We start from the raw sequence: 27994 nt of genomic DNA, 5'->3' as shown, positions 1-27994 counted from the left end.
AATTAACAGCTCTTGAGCAGAATATGTAATTATTTCAAAGTATTGTTGAATTGCAACGGTTCCCTGGCTCAGGCCTTCCTTTTCCATTAAAGTTTCTTTTATTACGCTGATTTGCAGAAAAAAACATTTCATTCTGATTGTTTGGCATGAATTTTTATTTCTGTTATTCAACCCGTCACTGTTCATTGTTCATCTTTTTTTTTAAAAAAAAAAAACACCACTGTGACTGTGACCACATGGCTCAGACGCCTTCAATGAAAAGTACATCTTCCTCTCTGCCCGACAGGGTTTGAGTGGAACAACATTGCCCTCTTGTGGATTTCTGTAAATTAGTAATACAGGAAAAAAAACATCTGCTCAGAGCACATTGTTATTTATACCTCCACGAATCCCTTTCCTTTAACCTTGTTTCACTTCAACTGTTGACTCTTTTGAAACAGTTATGGGCTTTTAACACTGTTTAGATGAAGTAGGAGGGGGAATTAACAAAGATGAAAGAGAGTGAAGGGAATTCTGCAGCCTTGTAGTTTGTGTCACAATCAGCAGTTAATGTTTAGACATACAACAGTTTTAGTGTTCTGATGTTTGGGTGAGAACCTGATGCTCTTCCAGGCGGCTCCAATGTAAACTTTAACTATAAACGCCATACTGCTGTCTTGGCTCAAAAACGCGCTCAACCCGAACTGTTAAAGCAACTATAACTCAGCCAAGACACTGAAAATGGGAGGTTTCCAAACAAATCATGTAGACTTGAGTTCTCATACACTGCTTTCACATTCTGTCTTAATTTTGTTTATTACATAGTGATATGATATGTAATGATTTTGACATTGACATTAATTTATCTATGTCCTTAAAATAAAAACCCTCAACATTGAAGGAAATTGCAGGCTTTATGACAATGACAATAGAAAAAAAATCTTAACAAAACATCTAAATAAAACACAGGTTTCAACCTCAATATTTAAGTGAGGTTCTATAAAACATTACAGTAATAGATCCTTTATCTGTAGTAAAAAGATTGATTTTCTTGAAAATGTGGATTCATTTATCCTGATCTACATTTTTTTAACTGACAAGCAGTTTAAAACTAAAGATGTTAATAAAATGGTATACTTTACCATGTTAGTGAACATTAACAGACTGAGATGTCTAAATAGCTAACGCCAGCTACAGATGGTGTCGCTAGCGGTTAGCTTCCACCATCCTCACTTCTCTTCATTTTCAAGACGTTAGGAGTCATATGAAATTTTTCGACCACAGCCAAGGGAACTATAATTCACAATAATTTCATAGAAACTCATTTCTAAATACTAAAACCAAGAGAACAGAACAATTATACTTTTACAATGTATCAATCATTAATATCCCTGATTTTAATCACGAACAAAAGAATAAAAAAAAATTGTTAAGCACACAAAATAATTTAAAAAAGAGCATCATGCCTTTACACCCTAATGCCAACAGAACTGTACTTCAAAGTAAACCAGGGCCTGAATTCCAAACCCATATTATTCTTTTAGACAGTTGGTTCAGCCTTGAACCACAGAGAAATATCAACAATTCTTTTCACTTTCACCACTTACAAGCTTACTTACGGTACGATTACTTTTACATGTAAATTACAAGCATTCCATCAGAAAAAACACTGACTGATAGAAAAAAAGTGCAAAATAATTCCCATTATAAAGTTGAAACATGGGTCATGTCACTGAGAATAAATGTGTCAGGTAAAATCTTGTAAGGTACAAACTGAGTCAGCATGAAAACAAACAGCTTCAAGTGTCAACAGCAGGATGAAAAAGAAAAACTCCTCACTTCATATGGATTTTGATGTATTCAAGCAGTGCAAACTGGCAGGGACATAACCGCACTAAACAGCAGAAACAATAAAGGCCATTCAAACAATTGGTAAACTTTCAGTTCACAGCGAGATATCTTAGAGAAAGATTTACCAGACGATATATAGGACATCTAATATTAAGCATGAGAGGATTTTATTTATTGATTTTTTTTTTACTTTCTAAATCATAATTAGAAATCTTACTGACATCCTGGCACATTTTAAAACTGGAATCTCAGTTACATCTGAGCTCTTCCAATTCAATATTTCAGTTTTAACCCAGAATGCATTCAATGCAAACTTCCACCCAGACTGAAGGGGGTGAACTTCTGAGCCTGCTGAGCTCCGATCTCTGCCACGTACAAAGCTCCGGCCTTTAGATCCAGATCAACCAGGTGGGGCTTCACATCTTCCGCCAGCTGGATGACACTTGCCACTTTGCACTGACCAATTAACCCAACAGGTGGTGCATCCAGCAGTGTAATCTGATTGGTGTTTAGCTGTACAACAACAAAATATTTTTTGTCTGGAGTCAGGCGAACAGAGTAGGGTGCATCCTCTGTGAAGCAGCTGCCCCATGTGCCCAGCCAGTCCCCTGTAATGGAGTTAAACACCTGGATCCTTTTGTTGCCCCTGTCAGCCACCCACACTCTCTGGGCACTATCCACCGTCACGCTGTGAGGAATGTAGAACTGAGCCAGGCCTTGTCCTTTCTCTGCATGCATCCACAACACTTTCTGGTCCTTAGAGAGCTTGATGAGGCGGTTGTTCATGCCTCCATCACCGTCCACAATATACATTTCCCCAGATTCATGGACAAAAATCTCAGCTGGCTGGTCAAACTGCAGAGGGTCCAACCCAGAACCTGCTTTACCTGGAGTCCCAAGCACCTGACACATGCAAGAAAAGATTATAAAACAATGTTGAGTGACAGAGAATGTTTCTGTGTTAAAATCCTGTTTCTGGCACTAAAGAACAATCTAAAAGGAGCATTTACCTGCAAAAGCTTTCCTGATGGGGAGTACTGTTTGATGGAATGGCCATACGGACCGTCCCCCACATCAGTGATCCAAATGGTGGGATCTTTGGAGGATGCGTCTGCTAAAACCATCCCATGAGGCATCTCCAGAGTGGTTGTGTTCCATGACATGAGAAACTCTCCTTCTGTGGTGAAGACCAGCACCTTGGGGACATTAGCTCCTGGAGAAAAGCAAAAGTCAACATTGACTCAGATAACTAGAAACACGTCTAAAAATGAAAAAAAGATGGCGCAGCTAGGAACCAATAAACCAATAAAGATCATTTCAAAAAGCTATTGTTGTTTTTGGTGCATCACACAGAATCATCAAAGTTACTTCAGTCAAAGAGGACAACAAATTCTAATTTTTTCAACATCTTAGTCTGTGAATGGTCCTTGTTCCCAGTTTGAAAGAACCTGGATGTTTTGCTGATCCGCCTTCTCAGGCTTGTGAGGCATCTGTTTTCTGGCTCTTGTTGAAGCACATTCCTGAAAACTAACAAATCTGCACTGCAGGTTGTTTGCTGAGTTTAAACGCCTGTGGAAGGCTTCAGATAGAATTGGTGAGACCATGTCAATATGATAAATAAACAGTGAAGTTTTCAACCCCTGGGCACCTTTTGCAAATATGTTTTCTTTTCACTCTTGCTGTCATCACTGGTAAATAAACAAATAGCTGGAACAGAGCAATGTTCTGCAAAAGACAGCTGCATTTTCCCCGTTTAGCTAAGTTTGGCTTACTCAGCTGATTAATCTGATCTCAGGTTTCCATCAATGTTTACATTGATATCAACTAAATAAAAACATTAATATTTGTCACCAGCTAAATAACATTATTGGGGGGGGGATATTTCCAGATTAGTAGATTAGACCCACGATAATCACCTTTGTGACATTTGCTGCTGATAAATGTTTTGTTTGCGCGCCCAAACATACACAGTGTCTCATTAACCAAGGTGTGTACCTCTCTGTGCTACGTACACCACCGCCGCATACTGGTTGACAGCCACACAGAACACCTCTCCGGTGAAGATCTCCGGGTTATTGGGCCAGCCCAGGTCCAGCTTGTACAGCGGTCTCCCCATCAGCTGGTAGTCATGTCTCAGGCTGGAGCTGCTCCGGCGCAGCCCGCCGCCGCTGCTACCGTTGTACAGCAGCGTCACGAACAGGATTATTGACACCATACCTGAAGCTATCAGGCACCAATGGCTTCTCTTCTTTATCAACATTTGCTGCCTCGCTGTGTCTGGAACTAGAATCTGTTTCAAATCGACGAGGACACAGAGCGGAAACACAAATAAAAACTCTTCTAACGATTAATAAAATGCACGATAAAGTCCCGTGTGGATGTCAATCAGTAGGTCAATAACAGTAGTCACTTCCTGGACTCATTTGGTGCGTTCTCTTCATGCTCGTAAATTGGATTACCGAGTTACCAGTTGGAAAAGGAATTAGAATGCGCCATGAAGTTGAAACCGACCTTTAAAGTCGATACAAGAATTTACGAATTCAGTATGGCCGCTCCCATATAATGTCGAGAAAGTTGTAGGTTGGTTTATAGGACGTTATTGGCATTGTATTGCTTTCAGGATTAGCAATTTCGCAGCGCTCAACTAAGACTTCCGAGAAAACTTGAATGCATCACCAGGCGAACACACATGTAGTTCCGGTTTGAACATGACAAAACTAAATCACATGACAAAACTAAAACGCTGACCAAAATGCGATTAATGTTTTAGGATAAAGTTTTAGTATGTATTAATAGCAGAATTCAACACTTAATGTTAATATTATTTTATAGTATATTATTTAATATGATAAAATATATCAGAAAAATTTCTTCTGCTTTTTTGTAGATGCTGAAAGCTGTGGGCAGTACATGTCATTAAGTATACTCAACTTAATGACAAGGTATATTTCTAAAGTATATATATAAAGTACTTTATACAAGTATACTGAAAGTAATCTTCTAAACATATGTTTAGTTTTCTACTGCCCTTTTTAACATTGTTAGGGTAAGTGTAATGGGCATGGATGTTGGGCGTATGACCTTTAACACCATGAGGGACATGCCAGGAAAGGAGCTGTCAATCTGCATAGAACTTCCATTGCACTTGTGTCAGTACATTCATTTTTCTATCAAGGTTTGTTCTTGACTGTTTTGGTTTGTAAATGCAAAGTATTGATATTTATGTGTTGCCTCACACTGAGTACATCTATCCACTGATTCATCACCACAGCAGTTTTTAATGGTGGTTTCTGTGATTGACATTCTGAGCTCATCACCAGAACTTTCCTCTTTCCTCTTTTGTTGGAGTGTGTGGGAAATCAAAGGTGTTTGGCATGTAGTCAGAGTCGTTTATATATATGTACATATTGAAAGACATTTCGTTGCAAGGCACCAATAATAATAAAATGAATAAGTAATAATAAAAGAATCAATATGAATATAAACAATAAAAAAATATTAATGGGGGTTTACTAGTCCTATGGCATGAGGGATGTTGTGGAATCTGATTGTTCTGCATTTGAAGCTGCTGAATCTTTTCCCAGAGGGCAGCAGGGAGAACAAACCATGCTGAGGGTGGAAGGGGTCTTTTGTATTTCTCCTTGCTTTGGACAGGCAGCGTCTGCCAGCAGTGTCAAGGATGGAGGAAGCTCAGTCCCAGTGATTCTCACCACTCTCTCTATACTTTGCCAGTCAGAGGTGTTACACACTCCAAACCATACAGAGATGTTGCTGGCCTCTCTATTGTCCCTCCATAAAAAGGAGTGAGACTTAGAAAAACAGAGAAGCATAATAAAGTAACTCCAGTACAATGACGTGCATGTGAATATATCAGTAAAGATTAGCAGGTGTTGCATGTAACTGAGATATCAGCAAGTGTGCACTACAAATCCGTTCATACGGATCTTCAGGACAAACTCTTTTTCTGGTCCAAGAATCATATCGTTTGTGGTCATGAGTTAAAATCCTGTAGAACCACACTACAGCCAACAGGTGTTCTAACTATCATTCCTTCCCTAGAACGTAATGATACCAGCGAGTTGTTTTGCCATACAAAAAATGGCGCCTTGTGTTCGCTCACCCGCGATTTTGCCTATTGCGCGTGCGCCTCTTGCCACGTCTGAATTGACTGCTTGTCACGTCACGACGGTTTGCTGTACCTCTGAGTGCTACGAGGGCAACTGAGCTTCCTCGACTGTAATTAATTTCTTTGTGTTTATTATACATTTGATATATTTGTATTGCTGTGCGAATGACACTCCCAGAAGCTCAGAGGCACAGTACATGTAGAGTAAACCATCGACGAAGCGACACCATGGAGGTCGTGGACAGTCCGCTGAACCTGGTAAGTTCCCATCTTGATGTTGCAATAACAAGCTAATGTAAAGGAGTCCGTGTTAGCTTGGTGAATGTTAACTGACCGACACGGTGTCTGCCGAATAGGTTTTAAATGCCTACGCAGTGCCTTACAAGGACTTACTGTACAGTGCTTACTGTACTATCGTGTTTGTTTCGGTTGTGGGTCAAGTATACTGCTTGTATGGGCATATTTGCTATTATAGTAGCAATATTTGTCCATACGTTGACCCTCGACTAATTGTCGCACACGTCTAATGTTTTTGTGTCATTAAACGACTTCAATCTTTTTCCTATCAGGCAACGACAGGGAAGAAAACCAATTATGTGAGCTGCTAAATACAGTCACAGCGGTTTGGATTTCTGATATGCCAATGTTTATGAGGAGTGATGGGAACTTATTTATTTCTCTTTTTTTCTATGGATAACAACGAGGGACAAAAATACTTAATGAGAAATTCCTCGAGAACGGCATTTTTATTTAGCTTTATTTTCACAAATGTTAGTTGTGACATATCAATGAAACATTAGGTAATAATTTAACCTTGTTGAGCTCTTGCATATGTTAGGTCAGCGGGTGCCCAGTCCTCCAAAGCTACCACCCAAATCCAACACACCCGAATCAAGTGAATGACTTGTACATCTGCAGAGCCATATGATTCAGCTGTGTAGAAGGAGCTACGGCATCTAGGACCGTAGCTCTGGAAAAAATCTATATGTCAGAAGGACTTACCCAGTCTGTGCTGTGTGAGGGAGGATTTCCTCAGAATTCACCTCTCTCAAGTTGCCAGCTGCATTGTGCTATTAATTATCACCATAGTAACACTTTAGCAGGGTGACCAAACGTCCGTATTTCCAGGGACATGTCCGTATTTCACGTCCTGTCCCGGGGGTCCCGGGTATTTTTTAGAAAGTGAGGAAATGTCCTGTTTTTTTTAATTTCCTTCATTGGACCATTAAATTTACATGCACTAGGGCACTGCGCTGCGTGTGACGTAATCCCTGAGCCGCGTCAGTGCGGGCAGCCCTGTTCTTAATCAGAAGATAGATAGCGTGACTGTCAGTACGCCAACAACATGCCAAATTTTCCCAAATTAAAATATGGTCACCCTAACTTTAGTGACATTTAAAAAGCAATATTTCAGCTGCTTTATCTGCTGTACTGTACATTTCCACTTCCAGCTTGGTATGATGATTTATCATGTTGATGAAATTGCACCATCTCAGTAAAACCAGAGTCATAATTTCACTATTTACATGCATGCTCCCAGAAAACTATTTTTCAATAATGGATGTGCCAAGTGTCGGCGAGGACTCTGAGCTTCTTTGTGTGTGTTAGATTTAACTCTGTTTAATCATGTGTTAAGTGTTCATACAGTGTAGAGAGCTTGAGGATTGTGTGTGTATTTTAAGCTGTTTAATCCAAACATCACTGTTTGAGTTCTTCACTGTGTTATGTGAGCACATTGCTGTGGGACGTATTCTGCTCCATATATCTGTTTTCACTGGGAGGGGTCTCATGAAAAGGGACTCATGGCTGGGGATGATTATGAAATGTTTTTTATTGTTTCAGGGTAGAACTGAGCCAATAAATTATCCCCAATTTCCTTAATTTTGGGAGATCGCTTACATGTAAAGCCGATCTTATCAAATGACCTTATCTTCCTCAGATAAGAGGTAACTTCAAGTTCATGGTGCCTAAAATCTGAGCTGGAAAGTTGGACATCTCTTATTAATTAATGCATATATATTGCAGTTGAACAAAGTGCAACTCTAAACAAATTGTTTTATTCTGCATCCTCTTCCCTGTTTCTACCATATTGCACACGTGCCATCATCTAACTGTGCTCAGGCACATCAGCAGTGCAGAAAGGCAGAACGTTTGGTCTCTGCTGGAAAGTATGAAGAGGCCATTTCCTGCCATGGAAAAGCTGCAGGTATGGTTTTCTGGATGTGTTACTCTTAGGAACTGTAAGAATAGAAACATTTATCTGGACTTCACTGACAAATATTTGAGTGGCTATGTGGTCTTCCTAGTAATTTATTCTGTAATTACACTCATGTCAGGCAGTAGTTCCAAATGTCACTGAGGCAGGCTGACTTTGAATAATGATGAAAACAGGTCACATCATTATTCTCTAATTCTATTTGTGTGATGCTTCAGTAATTTACTAATAAGCAAAATCCATTTTTCAAATGATTGACTTTATTGATGTTAATTTGAATTATTGGGTTGTATGTAATTTCTGCTCTCTTATGAATGAGCTCCACTCAGCATCTATTGAACTTCTCTTAATGATCTTCTACACAGCTCATCATTCTGATTCTTTCTGTATAGCTTCTTCATCTCTCACTTTGTTCCATCCCTATAGATCTACTACTGCCTCTAGTGGTATGGGGTGGTAATACAACTAATAAAAACATGACTGAGGATACTACATGTCATTCCCATGTCTCTCTGTCTCTATAGATCTTCTCACAGAAGCAATGAAGTTAACAGATTGTGAGCAGGTGAGAATCTGTTATTCCTCTCAGTAGTTGTACTAAGTTCTCCTCCAGCACTGATTCTTGTTGTCAGGATTTTGAAATTACTGATCTAAATCCACTCTATGTATCTGTGATGGGTTACAGTTAGATTCATGTTATTATTTGTTCATGCTCATCCGATCCAAGGCATGTCAGGAGAGCCCGGTTACTGAATATAGCAACAGTTTTCCCAGCATTCTGAGGAGAAGCTGCTAACAGATTTAGCTAAATTCTCAGCTTGGCTCATCATTCGCACATAATGAGTCCTCTGTCCTTTTGTAAAACAAGCAGCCCAAAACTTCAGCTCTTTTCTGTTCAACTCCCGTCTTTCCTCTCCTCTCTGTCTGCATGACTTCATCAGCTGAAGCAGGTTGAAGCTTTTAATAGATGCTCTGGTACGAAGGTACTGCTTTAGGTTTGACACTCCCATGAGTCTCAGGCTGCTTTCAGATTATTCTTTCATTTCATGATTGCATCCGAGATTTAATCAATACTAAAACAAACAATTGTTTACTTATTTGCTTCAAAATCAATACAAACTGAGAAAATTCAATGAGCTTCTCACCCCTCCTCACTCTCTGCTACGATGCAGCTAGCCGATTCTATTTTGAATGCTAAGGCAAGTTAGCATAGCCACCGATGACTGCGGATAAAGAGTTTTCCTGTAATAGCAACTTTTTTCTCCTCCATTAGCACATTGTGCAGCGATTACATGAGTTTGAGTGACAGCGCTAAGCCCCACCTCCTGGCTCTGATTGGTGCACTTCTTCAGACAGCAATAGTAGCTCAGTTAGGAGGTGGAGGAGATCCATGTTTTCACTAATACTGTCTCAACAGGGTTTGAATAAATATGAAAAGAATATATTTTTATAAAAGTTACATATTTCATTAAACTTGGGATTAGAAATAAAGGTGTACCATAGCTGTGTATTTTCTTTGTCAGCTGAGTGTTAAAAGTTATTGCTAGCATAGTGTAGCATAGTTTTATGGCTGATGTTGGTGTTCTGCTTCTGTAGGCCAGTCTGTCCATGGAGCTGCAGAGAGACAGCCATATCAAACAGCAGCGGCTGATTCAAGAGCGCTGGAAGAGAGAAACTCGACGTGAGGCAACCAGGGTGCGACCCGGCGCCGGGCCAGGCCCCTTAACCAAAACCCAGCCGTCAGGTCAGCCCCCGGCTGCTGGCGCTGCCAGGCTCTCTGCTGAACCAGGCAGAGGAGTCGGTGAGCGAGAATACGACACCCTGCTTTACCAGTTTCAGACTCGGCAGGCTGGAGCCTGCCAGCGTTTGACTTCACCGTGCCCTGGCTCCAAAACCACCAAGGATGATAAAACCCGCCTGGAGGAGCAGCAGACCACCATCGACGACCTGCGGCGCCTGGTCGACCATCTGATGAACGAAAACCAGCGGTTGTCGGCCGAGAACGAGCGGCTACGTTTGGAGAACGCCCGGCTGCAGTCTGAGGCCGCAGACTTTGGGGAGCGTTCTGAGCTCTGGGTGCTCCCTCATGCAGCGGGTGCCATGGGAACGGGAAGCGGGCAGGAAGGGAAGAACAGTGGGAAAAGCAAGGAGATCGCTATCCCTCAGCTGCCGCCGTTGGAGATGCCGGCTCAGGAAGATCTGTGTCTGGATGACCTGCCGCCCCTGGAGCTGCCTGAAGACATTAAGAATGAACTGCAGGAGCTGCTGGACATAGACAAACTGGGATGAAACAATACTGAGCCACACACACACATGCACACCACCATCTTCATCATCAAACTACTAGCCCTCATATCAGATGTGGGTCACTGACAGCTGGGTTCATGTGGGTTAAACCTAAAGTACAGACATGTCTGCTTTCTGTATTTTCAGGACAGTCCTGTCTCCTGGACAGTCCTGTCCAGCTCAACATGTTCTACTGGACTGGAAATCACAGTCAGATAGTAGCATCATTACACAACAGGGCAACTGTGGAGTAAATCCCTCTGACGTAATAGCATACACTCACTCACCACAATGATAACTTACCCAGGCTCTGTTATTCGCTCCTTTTCAGAGATAACTTCATGCCTTGGCCTTTGTGACAATAAGAACAAAGTGCTTCATAGAAGGACATCAGGTGAGGAACAGAAAGCTGCATGTAGAAATTATCTGCAACAAGAGTTCAGGTCATCTCGCTGTTACCATGGAGAATGCAGTCAACAACATTACATCACCTTTATGTTCCCCTCCATCCTTCTGCATGGTTGTGGATGAAAGAGCCCTGCCCCTCCCACAACATATTTGGGATTACTATCCATATTTCTGCACACAGATAAAGATGCAGTGAGAATCAGCTGCAGGTGAGCACATTACTGCTGCTCTCTGAAAATCATGGCTGCAGTTTTCTACCACTGTAGCAGACAGAAATTAAAAGGTTTTAATTATATGTGTGTGCTGTGATTTTTATCTCTTAAGCATTACAACATAATGCTTAAGGACAGAGGAGATGGTGATAGAAATAATGACCATTACATTTGGAACAGAAAGGGGGAAGTTTGGACCCCAGAGCTCACCAGCCCAGAGGCAGCATCATGTTGTTTTACTGCAGGAGGGACTGGTGCACTTTAGAAATCTATTTTATGTGGAAATATTGATGCAACATCTCAAGAATTGAACCCAAATGGACAGTGTCTCTGAGTGAACCAGCAAATTAGCTCCAAAGTAGCTTATGGACAAAAAATCAATTCAAAAATATTTTCTAATTCCAGAGGTAAAATTAAATTGAACTAATATCACAGTTTTCTTCACTTGTTGATGCTGATGGCTGTCAGCAGGAAGGATGTCCTCTAGCAGTCTGTATTACAGCAACTCTGGAGACACTCTGACAGGATCATGACGAGGATGCTTGAGGTTGTCTATAATTGTCTCTTTTTTATTTTTATAAAGAATCCTTCATGAACCATCATTTCCAGAGGTCCCACAGTCGTTACCAGATCAAAACCAGATCAGTCTTCTTTATCAGGTTGACTCCAGTTAACTCAGATAAGTTTCTACAAACCTATCAGTTTGTAGAAAAGGTTTGACCCATGTCATAGAGTTTAAAAGATAGTTATTCCTGATACTCACCAAATGAATATAAACCTCTGAAATCAAAGAAAGTTACAAAAAAATAATTAAAATTTTATTTTTTTTGACATTAAGTAAATACAAATTCTATCTGGCCTGAAGCAAGAGAAGTTTGTTCTGATTCAATGAAAAAACATCTGACCTCTGGTTCATTATAAGCCACAGGTCACATCTGTAAACTCAATGCCGCTTGAATGAGTGACAGTAGTTTAGATCAAATGTCTGTGTAGTTTGCTTCAGTAGATGCACTAACCAAAGAATACCAGCAGGGGGCGCTCAGGTGTTTTTTGTACATTTTTTCAGCAAAACGGAAACTTCTAGACATGCGAGATGTTCAGACATGCAATCAACACTTTACTGTTTATGTGTAATGACTACAGTTGAACGTAGATATTTATATAACCAACTTTATGTTTTCAACATCTGACATATAATCAAACCAAACATTTCCTGTTTTAGGTCCTCTCCCACTACTAACATTTCTAATTGCTAAATACCAGAATCAGAAGTTTTAAGAAATTTTGAAATTCAGAAGTTTGCTTCTGAACATTTCCTCAGTGTTTGGTAGAACTACCTACTACATTGTCTGACATGGCTCAACATCTGGGGTTTTACTTCCACAAACATGGTTTGGTCTCATGGTTTGGTCTGTCTCACAGTAGTTTACTGGATGTTTGGTCTTCTTACATTTTCTCATGATGCCATACAAGGAAGCAGTGGTTTAGAAGTGCTGAATGGATCATTTTATTGCAGTGATTTTGGGTGATGGGAGAAACAAAGAAACGACAATGTCTTTAGAGCATAAAAGACAATAAAAATTTGTTTTTGCCTTTATATTGACAGGCAGATTTTATTTTAGTGTATTTTCAGCAAACTCATCAAAACATTTTAAAAACTGTGTCCACACAGCCGTGGTGGGCACATCGGCCTTTGGTTTAGTCAGATATGAGCATTAAATGGACATCAATACGTGAGCATGTGCAGCTTGCTGCTGCACATTTGCAGGTTGTTCATTAGGATGTTTAAAAAACACTGGCTCAGAGAAATGCTGAGCTCCACAGGAAGCAGCAGTGCTGCGGCTAACATGGTTTGGTCTGTCTCCACACAGAAAACTAGATCAGAGATGAAAAACATCAGCACATATAAAATAATGGGAGGATATGCATGTGCAAATTATGCTGTTACAATAAAAAGCATATAAATCACAAAAAAAGTCATAAAAAAGCAAACCAATAACACTCAGAATAATTAAAGCTTGAAATTTACAACCATGATCTTCTCTGGGTAGATCAGTGAAAGTCAGAAAAACTAGCGAATTCCCCTTTTTGACAGAATGAAAGTGTTGAGAACACTCCAACACGCCTGGCTTCCTGTCCATCCAGGGCCAGCATGTTCCCACTTCCTGTTCTGAGACATGACTCAGCTGCTGCCACGTCTAACGAAGGAAAAGCAGCTGAAAGCAGCAGCATAGTCAGAAATGCTCCTCATGACTACACTGAAGCTAAAAGCATCGTTTTGCTTCAAGCAATGGTTCAAAAACAGCATTTTAATTGATCCAACATAGAGAAACAGAAAATGGTCCACATGAGTTCAAACCTAACAAGTCACGCGTGAGGAGGTCCATCAACCAGAAGAACATTTCAGTTGATGAAAATAATATTTTATTCTGATTATGGAGTCAGATATTTTGGAAAGTAGAAGCATAAAATTAATACTAAAGCTATTAGCAACATTTGAAATCCCCAAGCCACAGTGGTACCACGTTATTCATATTAAATGAAAGAGAAGATGATGAGGAATGTGTCTAAAAAATAAAAGACAAAATATTTCCCACTCCTATAAAAGCCCATCAGTCCCAGTGAGAGATGACAGACAGACCATAATACCCATGGACAACGCTCTGAGGGGAAACACTCTGAGCTGCAGGTAATAAATATGTCAGCAGATTGGTCATCACATAGAGTCCAGCAGAGTGAAACGTCAGAGTGGGAAAACAAGATGACAGCATCATCCACCAATCAGCAGGCAGCTCTACAGGGTCTCATGACGCGCCGTAGTTAACGGAGCTCAGCGCCGGCCTCTTCTTGCCTTTGATCTTCAGTGATCCATAACGAAGCTGCTGGTGACAGAAAACACAGAAGGTGCTTCAAGATCAGCTCGCTGGAGGGTGTTACTGCTGAGAAACGTTCAGCTCAGCATCTTTAGCACAGGTGAAGCTGTGAAACCATTTGGAAACTCACAATTAGTTATTGACAAAGAAAAATGTGGGGACTGTCTGGTTTTAGCAATGGATTAGTTTCAGTGGAAAGCATGCAGTCATCATTCTATAATTGCCTCTCATACAGGAAACTACAACTAAGAATGTTCCAGTTTAAGCTTAATGTTAGAAGTTCAGCTGCAGCAACAAAGATCTGAGAATGTTCAGAAACTCAGCACCTCAGTTCCAGTTAAAGGATCTGTCAGTGCTTGTTAAATCGTCTGGATTTGCCTGGAAGCCTTAGATTTTTTTCTCTTTTTTTGACGTATTGAAATAGTGTGTAAATAAATGCCCTGTCTATCCCTTCAGGAGTGTATTTTTAATATTTTCCCGGTCAGCAGGGTCAGGTGGACACTTACGTCTTTGCGGACTCTGGATCTTGTGATCTTGACGCTCTGGGAACGTCTCAGTCCTTTCTGACTGACGGCCTCATCTTCAGAGAACGTTGGCTCGGCCTCTTCATCAGACCCATCCTCCTGCTCATAGTAGTACTCTGAAGAAACAAAAGACACACACACACACACACACACAGTAATCAATGAAACCATGTGAAGCTTCCTTTGATGAGCTGATTGACTTCCATCTACCAGGAGGAAATCATCGGGCCTCTCCTTCCCTCATCAGATGTCAGTTTCTGACATACGGAATGTTACATGTGGTAAAAATGTATATATGACAACAAACCTAACCATATGGGAAGATGATCATTATGATGTGTACTGTGAGAGAACTGTTCAGAAGAAGAACAGTGAAAAGTAGGCTCAGGATTTAACATCAGGCAGGGTCCTCCATGTCTCACAAGGTCTTGTGAATGTTGATGACTGTAGCTGAGGAGTGTCAGCTTCCTCTCGGTCCACATCAAGCAGGTTCCCTTCCAACCCCAATGTGTGTTCATGTTTGTGTGTCTTTGTGTTGCCGGTGTGTGTTAAAGAAGTGAGGGTGCAGCTGAGCTCAGCTGAGCCCTCATGTTTCTGCTACCTAGAGCACACACACTTAATCGGATTAATCATGATGAATCAGTTATTGAAGTAATCATCAACTAATTGCTTCTAATTATTGGCTGAAAAACAACTTGCTTAGAGCAATAATTAAGCCAAAACTGTATAAAATATAAATGCTTTGTGCATTTAAGACAAGAAGAACCTTATTTGTCTCTGTATGCTCTAGCCAAACTTCTCAAATGGCATCGTTTTAGCTTCACCTGGTTCCAGGGGTAAAAAAACACCTGATGAGCATGATGAGAAGTTCAGGAACTCAGCACCTCAGTTCCAGTTATAGGATCTATCAGTGGTTGTTAAATCGTCTGGACTTGCCTGGAAGTCTTTGATTTTTTTTGTTGACGTATTAAAATAGTGTGTAAATGTCCACATGCAGAAGCCAAACAAATACCCTGTCTGTCCCTTCACTCACAAAGGAAACAATAATAATAATAATAATGATAATGATAATACAGACCTTTGGGCCAAAACACATTACTTTTGTTTGTGGTATCAACACAAAGGTGACACAAACTTTAAAAGATGTGATTAAAGTCAGAAGAATGGAGACAAATTTCACATTAGCTGCAATTATGCAATTATTTTTGAGTCAGAAGCTCAGACTTCCTGCTCTAAGTTTCACCAATAAACCAAAGGCTTGAAATGAAAGAAAAAGGTCATCTTTACTGCCATCTTGTGGTAGACTAGCTGTTTAATAAAACACATAAACTAGTCCAGTTTGAGGACTTTAAAGAATATTAAAATAGTTAAAACTAAAATTCAGAGTGAAGCAGATCCAGCTCAGAGTTTCATCTGTTCTGAATTCTGTAACAACACAAAGCTTAGCTGAACACACAGAGTGATCCCCCCCGCCCCCCAACCCAGCCCCATGCCCCCCTCGCCCCGCTCCACCCAGCCACGCCTTGCCCCACCATGCAGGCCAGCCCACATCTCTGCCCGTTCCTATCCAACAGGACCTTCTGACTCAGCAGCTCCACGCTTCAACCCACACCACCTGAAAACAATGGCTTCCTTGCTGCTGCTTCCTGACCTCTGACCCCAACAGCTGTTTTACCAGGGATTTCCTGGTTTTGTTGCAAGTGTGTGCTTTCTGTTTGTTTTGGGTCTTAGGTCATCTCTCCACTTGATCCAAGGAAACAGACAGGAGCCAATTAGAAGAGATGTAATGGGACCAAACTTCCCAAGAGATCAAGAAACACCAAACAACTGACTGAATAAAGAAAATACAGCACTTCCTCTCAACTGTTCTCCATGTTATCCACTGATGGAAAAAAAGCCTACATTTTTTCATCAACTTCAGACCTGATGCTCCTCCTCCACAGACCAATGAAACGAGGTCTCACTACGGCTAGCTGCAGATACTCTGCTGTTCGTCCCACAGACCTTCCAGTCGGCTCAGAGCTCATCTGTTCAGAGTCCTGTCACTTTTAAAAGAGCTTCTGTTTCAAACTCTAACAAATATGTAAACCGGGATCTAGAACATGACGACATGGTGAGGAAATAATTCAACCAATCAATGATGGGTTGGACCAGAGACAATTAACCCAGCAGAACTCTGAAGTTTAACTCCCAGCTGAACCTCTGGATTCCACAGAGTCACTTCTGTGGTAATTCTCTCCAACACCATGAATGTGAAGGACAGAGCCAAATACCATTCCATCAACCTTCAGACAAAAACATCGAGAAGGTCAGAGAGCCACAGAAAAGCAGCCCAACAATGCAAGCTTCCTCAGACAAGTACCCGGCGATGTTTCCCAGGCTACGGTTGCCTAGACGCCAGCTGTGCACTGTCAGAACTCAAAGCTGTTGATGGAAAGATAAATCAATTTCAATCTTTTACATCTACTGCAAATCCACTAATTACCAACATGTGTGTTCACAGGAGAGAATGTGTTAGAATGATTCACACAGATGCACCCCACTGTAAGTTCCCATGGCAACTCACTGGCAGGTCTGTAACATCAGCAACAGAGCTGTGAGCCAGGAGTAAATAAGTCCAACAGGAATATTTGTTGACATAATTTAATCCACCTGTACTCCATGTATCTGGCCACTAGAGGGAGCTGCAGAGCAGATGAGGTAACCCAAGGTTCTGGATGCCTGAGCTGAATACATGATGCCTCCATGTTCACTCCATCACTCCTCCTGCATCCATCCTTGGAATCTCTTTTCTCCTCATACATATTCCTCTGCAGCTCTGTCTTTTTGAGCTCCACTCAGAGAGAGTGTGTGTGTGTGTGTGTGTGTGTGTGTGTGTGTGTGTGTGTGTGTGTAGGTGTGTGTGTGTGTGTGTGTGTGTGTGTGTGTGTGTGTGTGTGTGCGTGTGTGCGTGTGTGTGTGTGTGCGCATGTGGGGGTGGGCGTGCGAGTGTGTATTAAAAAGACAAGCATAGAAGGAACAGTGAGTATGTGTTTGGCATTCTGCTGGCATCCCCACTCCACCTCATCTCATCTCATCCCTTCTGTCTGCTGGGAAGTCATCTCACACACACTCTTTCACACACAGCTGCTGAGTGCTTTCATTGAAATGCCAGCCAACCTGCAGGGAAGGAGGAAGCCGAGGAAAAACAGCACACAGAGAAAATCAGTCCAAACAGCAGTGGGCACTACCTGGATCTGTTTCTGATGCAGCCAGGAGGCGACCTGACGATTAGCAATGCAAAGAATGGGAACAGGAAGTAGCCGTAACCCCCGGAAACCAAGCCATACCTTAGCCATGAACAGGTTTATTCTTCAGTTTAGTTTCTGGAGCCCTCTGGGGTGTGAATATTTATATGATCTGTGTTTATTGTGAGAACACCACAGCTGTGATCAGTCCTAAAACATTAAAGACCACAACTACTCCACTAAATACATACATTAGTATATATTTTGGGTAATTTCTCCATTACATAATATAGAACAGCTGTTGTTGTTTATTTCAAAGGGAGAAGGTAGATTACAAAATATCACTGAGTTAGCCACAGATGCTAGTTTTCATCTATAGTCCCTCAGGGTCCCATTGATCTAAATACAATATATTACAGCGCAGTTACAGGTAAGTTAACAAGTTTCTTCCATAAAAAAAGACAAGAAGACTAATAATAATAATACTAATAATAAATATTAAGATTGTTCATCTTTTCTTTTTTCGTATTGGTAGCAGCCAGAGCAAGGACTAGAGGAAGCTTCATGAAAAGAAGAAAATAATTTGTTTTTATTTTTGTTGTTGTGCGTTCAGAAACTTCGACTTTTCTGTGTCTCAAATGTGATCCTGGAGCGTCCGTGTTTAGATCCTGTGGTCATGAGTTTGGATTTTAACATCACAGGTTCTGGTAAAGGAGACTGACTCATTCTGGGACAGAGGGAAACATTTCTCTGGACTTTGTCCTGGACGTTCAGAGCAGTGGTGATGTGGACACATTCAGTGCAGGTGAAATTCACCAGAACGCCTGATCAGAGGGAAACGTTGTGGGTTTGATTCCAGCTTCCTCCTGCCATAGGTTATTGTGCCCCTGAGCAAGGCTTTTAGCCGCTAGTTGCCTACCAATGTGACGGTGCATGAAGGCGTGTGTGTGTGTGTGTGTGTGTGTGTGTGTGTGTGTGTGTTTGTATATGAGTCTGAATGAATGTTTTGGTGAGGATTGGCTGGAGGCTCCAGAAATGCATGAAAGTCACAACAATATCCTAATAAGAGAGAAATCCAAACAGATCTGAGTGTGTGTGTGTGTGTGTATGTGTGTGTGTGTGTGTGTGTGTACGTACCATCTCTGGAGGCCGGGTCGGTGTTCTGGGACCTCCTGGAGGCCGGGTTAGCTGAGTGGGGGTTGTACGGGTACAGCTGGTTTCCTCTGTCGTCCTGCTGGCCGATCTGCGTCAGGTCATGCATGCTCAGGCTGCGCAGCTTCTCTGTTATGGCTCCCTGACCCTGACAAGCCAACAGGCAACGTTACTGCACACAGCTCAACACTTCTCTCCATTACTGTCTACATGTCAGACAGTAAAGTAATATGTGAGAGGTGAGGCGTAGCTCCAAAAAAAATGACCCTGTTTGTTTGGTGTTAAACAAAAAAAAATCTTAATTTGCTCTTCCTATTCAGAGGGAAACAATTAAAGATGAAACATTCAGAAAGTATAAGTAAACCTCTTCATGGTTCATTCTAAAAAGCACAAACAATATATTCTATCAAACACGGGCAGAAACATCAGTTCAGTGAATTCCTGACTCTTCATTCAAGCAGCAGTCATCTGTCTTCACAATTCTCAGTGTTTGCATCATTTCTCCTGCATCATTCATTCTGACTCAGGTCCAGGAGTACAGAGAAGTAAACGTCTCCTGGGAAACTCCACCCTGAGTAGCAGCACAGACGCTCAACTGGAACAGTGCCAACAGGTCAAAGTAAACTAAGGATTATTTTAGTAATCAAGTAGTCCATTGATTATTCTGATGATTAATCAGATACAAAATTGGCACATTCTGCAGATTTTTCATTTAACCACTTAAGTCTTTTTATACAAAGTTGGAAATACATTGAAAGATGCAAATAAACAAATAATCCAAGTCATTTCTTAAATGAGAAAATGAACATTTTGTTGCCTAAAATGCAATAGCAGCATTCCTATAGTGAACACAAAGGATGAATCTTCAGCTAATTGCATACATCTAACATCAATATGTTAAATGCTCAGTTTTTTTTTTTTAGTTTTTTTTTTTGATTAATCGATTAATAACTGGATAGCTAATGGTGCTTTTTACATGGACTTTGAAAGAAGTGAGGCTAAATCTGCTACTTGAGGACTTCTGGGTAGAACACATTTCTAGATAAATTAGGTGGTTCTGTTTTCTTATCTTACATTTCAAATGCATCGTTTTGTAAAGTTTTCACTTAATTTCTACCCTGAGTGTGTTGTTCTTTCAATAAACTGCCTTTTTTTAATCTGTATTCTCTAGTTAACAATTATTGACTTCTAAATTAGTTGATGGCTATTTCAATAATTGATTCATCGCAATGAATCTGATTGTGTCAGCCTATAAATTAGTTCTGTTTGCAAAAATACAAAATATTAAAAATGATAAGAAGATCAGTAATTAGAATGTTTTTGCTCTCTCTGATTATCACTGAGCTAAAGATGCTAACATGAGGAGCCACTCTGTGTTAGTTAAAGAGCCAACACATTAATAAATCAGTCCTGTTGCATTAATAAATGAAGGACAGAAAGGTTAACGAGGCCAAACTGGAATACAGACATATGAAATATGATCCTTACCTTCATTTATTTAATAACAGATAAAAAATTTCTTCATGCTGACATAGTTGGACAGAGTTTGACAAAATGAGTGGAAGCTACAACAAAAGTAAGAAAAATAATAAAGCCCCGTATATAAAATAGTCAAAGGTAATTTGGGAATCATAGTTGCAAAAATAGAAAATATTTTTGGCAAGACATTGAATTATTAAATCCATACCAAGGTTTTTGGGTTGCAGGTCTGAAAGCATCTCCCTGTTTAGTTCTAGGGTTTATTTATTAGCACATCACAAGAAAATGATCTGGTCTTTATCAGAGGAATCACTGTGATAAACTAAGTACACCCTTGCTGTAGACTGTTTGGAATGCTGAGAATGCTAAAGTAAAACTACTAAGCAGGCAGACTAAACGACAGAGCTGATGGCAGTGAATCACAGGACTGAACAAGTAGGAATTCTAAGGTTTTCTTCTCGTCTCTGACAGGACTGGCAGCAGGGATTCAGATCGAAGTGCTGCAGAGACAGACAATCCAGACCTCATCATGTTGGACTGAAGAAACAAATATCTGCAAGCATCAATGAACTGAAGTAACACTGAAGTGCAATGGGACCTCAGCTACCTTCACACAGCAGGTCTTGATGCCTGCTGTTGTTGTTGCTGAACAACAACATAATTGTTGTTGTTGAAATTCTGAATCAGATTTTTGTGTGTGTGGTTGTTCATTCTAATGAATGATGTGACCAAAATCAGACATCTGTGAACGGTTTGTGTCCCCAAAGCGATCCGCATGAGCAGAAGAAGAATGCTGGTGTCACACAGCAGCGCTCTTTACAGAGGCAGTAATAGACGCCGCCGTCTATATGGAGGGAATTTAAAGTTCTTGAAAGCTGGCAGCATCGTCACAGGATCAGAACCAGATGAAGGGAGCTAATAAAACAAAGCACAACTTGTAGCAGCAGCTTTTAGCGGAACATTGACTGCAGCTTCTGGAGAGAAGCCTGGATGTGGAGCTGGACCAGAAGTGGTGCACTTCAGAAATGTTTCATCATTTTCAGAATTAGAACTTTCAGCCTTTATTTACATCAGAATTCACTTAGCCTACTGTCACCCTCACCCAATCAGTTATACTGGGAAAATGGATGGAAGGATAATTCACACAAAAGCATTATTATATTAGGCCATATTCATATTTGCAAACATCACAAAGGTATAAAGTTCTGCTCTCAAATTGAAAATGTAAGCTCTTGATAATTCAAATTTCAATTCCTCTATGAGCAAATATGATTAATTGGCAAAGAGAAACTGCACATAAAAGTATCTCATAAAGCTAGCTTCTATCCAAAACGATATTCACCTCGGTACTGACAGAATCAACATTTAGATTGATACGGTTCAGAATACTGAACCGTAGTCAGATATGTATCTGACTTAGTTCTACGTATGGCAGGAGCACAGACTGGATTTCTTGGGGGTGAAACGATCACACTTGTGCCGTTTGGACAGAGTTCATTCAGATATACAGTAGGTTGTTCTCACTCACTCTCATTCAGATCAGTTCAGTTGTAGGGTGTACTTAATTTTCTTACCAAACATTTTTCCACTTTGGTCACTTTTTGGTTTAGTAACTAATGTGTGTTTTTTCATAGACCCTGGTGGACCAGATCATTGCTATGATGTCCTAATATAATAAAGCATAGAGTCCATACCCATGGCTGTATGCTGAGAGGATGTGATGGGCAGCACTGTATGAAGTAAGCATGCTATTTGCTGTTTACCTCTCAGAGGAGCATGCTGAGGTGCACACACTTTGAAGGATGTCAGTGCAGAGGAAGAAAAACACAAGTCATGTTAGGGTCAAAGGAGACAGTGAAGACTAGTTCAAGTTTAGAAACATTGATCAAATGTTCCCTTTGCTTCATTCCTTTCTAAAGAAAATGTCTATGATGGAACTGATAGAACTGCTCCTGGTGCAGTCAGAACCCGGCGGCATCCACTACGTTAGAACGTCAGAAACTACCCTGCCAAAGTGAATTTTCACAACTACAACACATCTAGAAGAGTTCACATCCCTGTTAAAATGCAGGTTTTGAATCATTAAAAAGTAGAATATAATAAACAGAGCTGAAGGATCCATTCCGTTCATGAGATGGGAGCAAATATAATAAAATGCTCAGGAGAACATGAAGTATGAACAATATTTTTGGAGAAAGCAATAATCCACATTTTTGTTTTAAAAAGAGTGACTTCATAAAAAACAGCAGTGTTTCAAAGCATCTGCCATCATTGTATAATAATTCAGTTCAACAGATTTATGACTTGGACTGGTTCCCATATCCAGACCCATTTATCCCTGTCATGTTAGTCTGAACTCAGCTGGGAAGTGTAGCTACGAAGAAGCACACCAGTGGAATACTGGACACATTTACATTAACACATGATTTCTTTTCATTAAAAGAAATGCATTCAAAATGGAAAATGTTTTTTCACTCACCTTGACAGCAGCAGAGACAGCAGCGGTAGCCGCAATACTTAATCCCTGCTTCCCAAAGTTCACCATGGTCTCATAGCTTCTCTCTTTGGCCTGCACGATATATTCATCTATTTCCTAGATGGATACAATCAATAACACTCTTACTGGGTACAGTTTAATCAGGTAAAAAGCAACAGAAGCAGAATATTCTCAACAGAAGTTTAGCGTGTACTCAGAGGCAGACAGAGAAAGATGGATGGTCGTACTCTCTCTCTGGAGGACAGCAGGGGGTGCAGACACTTCCTGTAAATGAGACTTGCTCCTCTGGTGTAAGGCGACAGCAGCCAGATCACAAAAGCCATCTTCAGCTCATAGTACAGAGGGAACCTGGACAGACAGAGAAACTGCTCGCTCACATGGGGCTCAGGTCTGAGCTGCTTTTCCACCTCAGACATGCAGCCAACATGGCCACTTCCATCAAGTAAAACATTATGTTAAACTATATGTGACGTAGCGTAACTATGTCAAGAGTGGTAAGAAGGGCGCCTACAAATTAAATGTATTATTTATCTGAGTGGAGTTAGCCCCCTACTCTCTTCAAATTAAATGAAATTGGTGTCAAACTGTTGTGCTACATTTGTGCATCAAAAAGTTAAAGATTAAATATTTCCAGAGATTAACAGAGATCAGTCCACATTTACAAAATCAAGCAAATTTGGCATCAAACAACTGTGCTGTTGCTGCACAAACCAGCACAAATGTAACTTAATGTAAATTGATTGACACCATATTTTATTTTATTTGGGTAAATGTTGACTGGCTGGTTGACCTTTGATGAGCCCTAGAAACATTATTAATATTTTTAAAATGATAGTGCCACAAACGAAAATGTTTGCTGTACAAATATTTGACACCAATTTTGTTCAATGTGAAGAAGGTGGGGGCCAACTTCACTCAGGTCTCATCATTAGGTGAAGAAAAATGGATTCAGTTTGACAGCATTTATAAACCAAGGAATGAACAATGGACAGGTAAATTAACCACAAATTCCTTCATTTTGGGAAATCGCCGATTGGCCGATACTTATGTGAAATCAATCTTATCCAAAAATCTGCCCTACTTCTGCTAGAAAAAAGCTATTTTAATAATTTTGTGCTTTTTGTTTTAATCAACAGGGCATTGCTTCAAATGTCAAGCGAGTTAGTCAATCGAATACTGAGACTAGTGTACTGAGAGAAGATTAAAAAAATCTAAGTGGTCAGCAACAACTCAGTATCAGTCATTTTCCCAGGGTTGGCACTGACCAGTGGTGGGCTGGTTAAATACTGAAAACCTGCAGCATATGTCTTAGGTCATTCATAATAACTGGGCTCTTTGTGTTATAGTCTGTTGACAAAAATACTCAAATGGTCAAAATTCTGATTAGAATGTCAGACCAGAAAACTAGAAGCCAGTACTGGCAGGAACAAACTGAGGTTAGTGCTTTTAGCTGCAGGATGTGCACAACATGCTAACTAGGTTCAAATGTGTCTGTATGCGGGTGTGTGTGTGTGTGTGTGTGTGTGTGTGCTAAGGTTAGCAATGTGCTTCATTCAGGTTACTCACCAAGCTACAGTCAGGTCAGTGATTGTCTCCACGACTGTATACAAAGCAAATACAATCCAGTACATCATCCAGCGCACCTGAACACACACACAGAATCACTACGGTTAATCTACACACACCTGAGCTGGATTGGTGTTAAACACTGCAGAACATCACCATTAATACAGTCTGGTAGACATGTTATGGAGAGTCTAATAACATGCATCTTAATAACAACTGCCAACTTAATGTGTGCTTGTCAAACCATAATTATTTACCTTGATATTATTACTACCATGACATGTTATTTTGACTAACATTTGTGAGTAAAATAAATAATTAAAATTAAAACAGGGACTGGAAGCCCAAATATTAAAACAAGCTTTTAATCAGATTATTTCCTTTTCTCTTTGTTTGATCCATCCTGGAACCCGTAGCTGCAGCAGTAAAGGGCAAACAAGATGAGCTCGCTGTCTTTCTGCTTTTTGCTGTCTTTCCTAATCTGTCACTTCCCCATTCCTCCTAAAGGGCTTCCCAGGCTCTCCTGGCTACATTTCCATATGAAAGGCAGCAGCAGGCTGTGGCAGCCAGACAGTCACATGGCCAGCTGGAGTAGAAGCCAGACTCTGCTGCTGCATGACTGAACACACACTGACAGGACCTGAGAAAATGTCAGTGCATGTGCTCTCATCTCTCTCTGCTGGAGAGATGAGAGTGAGTACAGAGTGTGTGTACTTGGGCAGAGAAAGCATGTAAACCAGAGAACACTCCAGCATCCAGGGGGTTTTCCACTAAAGGAGCTTCAGAGATGGAGCAGCGTTGGTGCTGTGGTCTGTTCTCAACCAGCGACATATAATTAAAAACAATACAGCTCCATGGGGGCCTGGAAACCCATAGCTCCATCATGTTTGAGCTGTCCTTCAGTTCCTGCCAGATTAGCCACATGTTGTCCTAGATTTCTGTATCAGAAGTGCCTTGTGTTTCATGCCTTCTTCTAAACAATCTTGAATTCACTAAAGCTAAAACCTCAGCTAACCAAATAGAGCGCCCCTGATACTTGTCCAGCATGAAGTTTACGAGAATGTTTTGTCACAGTGCCTAAATATTCATCCCAGAATAATTAGGATGAATATTCTACAATCTGTCTGTTTTTAGGGGTCAAGTTTAAACCCCTGTTGGCATATTTTTACTTACCAAAATATCCTTAACCTTTTTACTTTCCACATAACCTATAGTTTCCAAAAAGCTCAAGCATAGGATCTCCACCCCAAGCCCTCAGTACAGGGTTGTACTGAGCTGGAAAACCTTCCAAATATTTTGACCGTGACATAATGAATCCATTCATCTGTTTTCCTCAAGGCCTTCCAAGGCCAGCCGAGAAACATAGTCCCTCTAGAGCAGGGATTCTTAACCTTTTTGACCTCGGGGTCCAATTTTTCTGGTTCAAAGTGACCCGGGGCCCATTTAGTTTACCAAAGTGACCTGGCTTTTGTTCTACATAAAAATCAAATCCATGTATGGTTTACCATCAAAAACATAAAATAAAGTGACATCATTATGTGATAATCACAAGAAGACTTACCATTTGTAAGCAAATCTGCACATAAAACAACATTGTGAACAGGCCAAAAAATTATGGAACGGATCAAAATGCAGCAAGAGTAAAATTCTGAGATGGAAAGTTCTAGAAAAAACAAAAACATTTGAACTGTAAAATTTAAAAAATTTTAGACTTTTGAAACTCAGAAATTCACATTTTTTTTCTAGAAACTTGGCTAATCTCAAGATTTCAGTTTTTTCCAAAAATAAAATTTAGATTAATCTAATTATTTTTGGTTTTTTGGCAGAAATATACTCATTTTTTATATCTACAGTGGCCCTAATATGCATAGATAAACTGGTAAACTGAGAGCTTGACCTTGTGACTCAGCTGTCTTCACCACGCCAGACTGGTACAGCCCAACCTATTGCCAGATGAGTCGGCTCCAAAAATCAACTGCATTTGAGGGAGTTTAAAAAGATGTTATCCTCATGTAGACTCCGATCACTTAATTTGCCACAATGTGGCTTATGTGAACCTTAATGCCTGTTGATGCATATTCTACACATAGCAGTGATCATATTGGAATAGCTCAGGATTAAAATAAATTAACCGCATAGCCATTTAGTGTGCAACTTTTGGCTTAAATTTCATACCAAATGGCAAGATTTCTAAGTACTACATGACTTACAAACAAACAATATGAATCTGTTTGATTACATCGTTGAACACACGTCTGGATTAATTCGGTTTATGCCTTTCTATATAGTCATATTACATAAGGCCTTTGATGTTTTATAATGTGTAAACAACAAAACATAGAATTCACAGAATATATTATGCCATCTGAACTACAGTAAATTAGATCACTTCTATTTCAAAACTTGTAATCCAACATTGTCCAATGTGAACTGGATTATTTCAACAGGTAACTTTAGTTTCCTCTCAGTTGTTTCCCCCCATAGAAGCTACACCTGGTCTGGGGTTCTGTTTGGGTGTGAGATAACGCTGCCATCAACTACACCTTCTCCTTCTCCTGCTATTAAATTTTTCCTTTGATTCTTTACTTTTAAAATAATTTTGCATCAGTTCTTGTACATTCTTCTCCGTCTTCTCAAATCCCCAGTTGATGCGGCAGATGGCTGCTTGTACCAGAGAGGTCTCTTCCTGTTAAAGGGGAGTTTTTCCTCTCCACTGTCGCTACATTCATACTCAGTATTGCTGCAAAGTCAATGATACAATTATTTATGTGCTGGTCCAGGAGGAGTGAATGCTGCAAGTCAATGACTCAATGCAATTTGCTGGGTTTCCCAAGACACAAAGCTTTTTACACTAATTTTAATAATAAACTGAGCTCAGTGCTCCATTTGATAACTAGAGTCAATTGGAATGTATGTGTGGTTGAATTGCAGCTGCCTTCACAGTAGTCCCATTTTCCACATCACAACTACTCATTAACTCTTATATATGCTCGTCTATACTCAAATCTACCCAAGTCTATCTCTTCCGCATTAAATTAGCTGTTAGTACTCAAGGTAGAAATTAATCATAATGTCATCTCTGCTAGTTATTAGACTGTTGAAGAGTTTTATAGCATCTGCTATAAAACCTTTTGTTGGCTGACTAACAATCTCAGTGGAACAAAAACAACACAGAAATCTATACGCTGATAGACTAATACCATTACACTGAATTCAACATGCAGACAGCGCTGCTGGAGGCAGCATGACAGCTGCACCAGTCAACAGGTGACCTCATGATGAACTGGATGTCTGCTGCGTACACACACACACACAGTTGTGTTTTCATGTCTTGTGGGGACTTTACATGGACCTCAATTCATTTTCTACAGCCTAACCCTTACAATCACAAACCTAACCCAAAACAGTGGTCCCCACAACCCCATATTGTAGACAGAAAAACCTTCATAACCTTGAAGGTTATGAAGTAACTTGAAATATGAAACCTTCATATTTCAAGGTTCTGTTTTGAAATATGAACACTCGATAAGCTCCTTACGTTTCACCTTGATAATAGAGCTCATTCAGCTGAGCTGCATGGACCAGAAGTGTCAGCTTCT

General features: G+C 40.4%; 3 protein-coding genes across 4 annotated transcripts in view; 1 reads left to right on the top strand and 2 right to left on the bottom strand.

Moving 5' to 3' along the window:
• Positions 1–148: 148 nt before the first annotated feature.
• On the bottom strand, positions 149–4267 carry nhlrc3 (NHL repeat containing 3). Its single transcript, XM_005810457.2, has 3 exons — positions 3826–4267; positions 2841–3043; positions 149–2733 (listed from the first exon to the last, which is right to left on the bottom strand). The coding sequence occupies exons 1-3, from the start codon at positions 4088–4090 to the stop codon at positions 2134–2136; spliced, it is 1068 nt and encodes a 355-aa protein (XP_005810514.1). The 5' UTR covers positions 4091–4267; the 3' UTR covers positions 149–2133.
• A 1725-nt stretch (positions 4268–5992) lies between these two features.
• Positions 5993–11158, top strand: nrbf2 (nuclear receptor binding factor 2). The gene is made up of 4 exons (XM_005810469.2): positions 5993–6214; positions 8078–8162; positions 8696–8736; positions 9768–11158. The coding sequence occupies exons 1-4, from the start codon at positions 6122–6124 to the stop codon at positions 10458–10460; spliced, it is 912 nt and encodes a 303-aa protein (XP_005810526.1). The 5' UTR covers positions 5993–6121; the 3' UTR covers positions 10461–11158.
• A 1402-nt stretch (positions 11159–12560) lies between these two features.
• Positions 12561–27994, bottom strand: part of reep3 (receptor accessory protein 3) — a 33855-nt gene continuing 18421 nt past the window's right edge. The window contains exons 3-8 of one of the 2 annotated variants that reach the window (XM_023340746.1): positions 24396–24472; positions 23057–23177; positions 22812–22925; positions 18839–19001; positions 14457–14590; positions 12561–13959 (exon numbers count right to left, since the gene is read on the bottom strand). In XM_023340746.1, the coding sequence (XP_023196514.1) occupies positions 13882–13959; positions 14457–14590; positions 18839–19001; positions 22812–22925; positions 23057–23177; positions 24396–24472 (687 nt within the window). In that variant the 3' untranslated portion in view covers positions 12561–13881. The remainder of the gene's footprint in view (positions 13960–14456; positions 14591–18838; positions 19002–22811; positions 22926–23056; positions 23178–24395; positions 24473–27994) is intronic. The other variant, XM_023340748.1, reaches the window with a different exon arrangement.

This window comes from Xiphophorus maculatus, chromosome 10 (genome assembly GCF_002775205.1).
Source record: "Xiphophorus maculatus strain JP 163 A chromosome 10, X_maculatus-5.0-male, whole genome shotgun sequence".
NCBI lineage: Eukaryota > Metazoa > Chordata > Actinopteri > Cyprinodontiformes > Poeciliidae > Xiphophorus > Xiphophorus maculatus.
The sequence above is the reverse complement of the archived record's forward strand: the minus strand, read 5'-3'. Positions and strand labels throughout refer to the sequence as shown.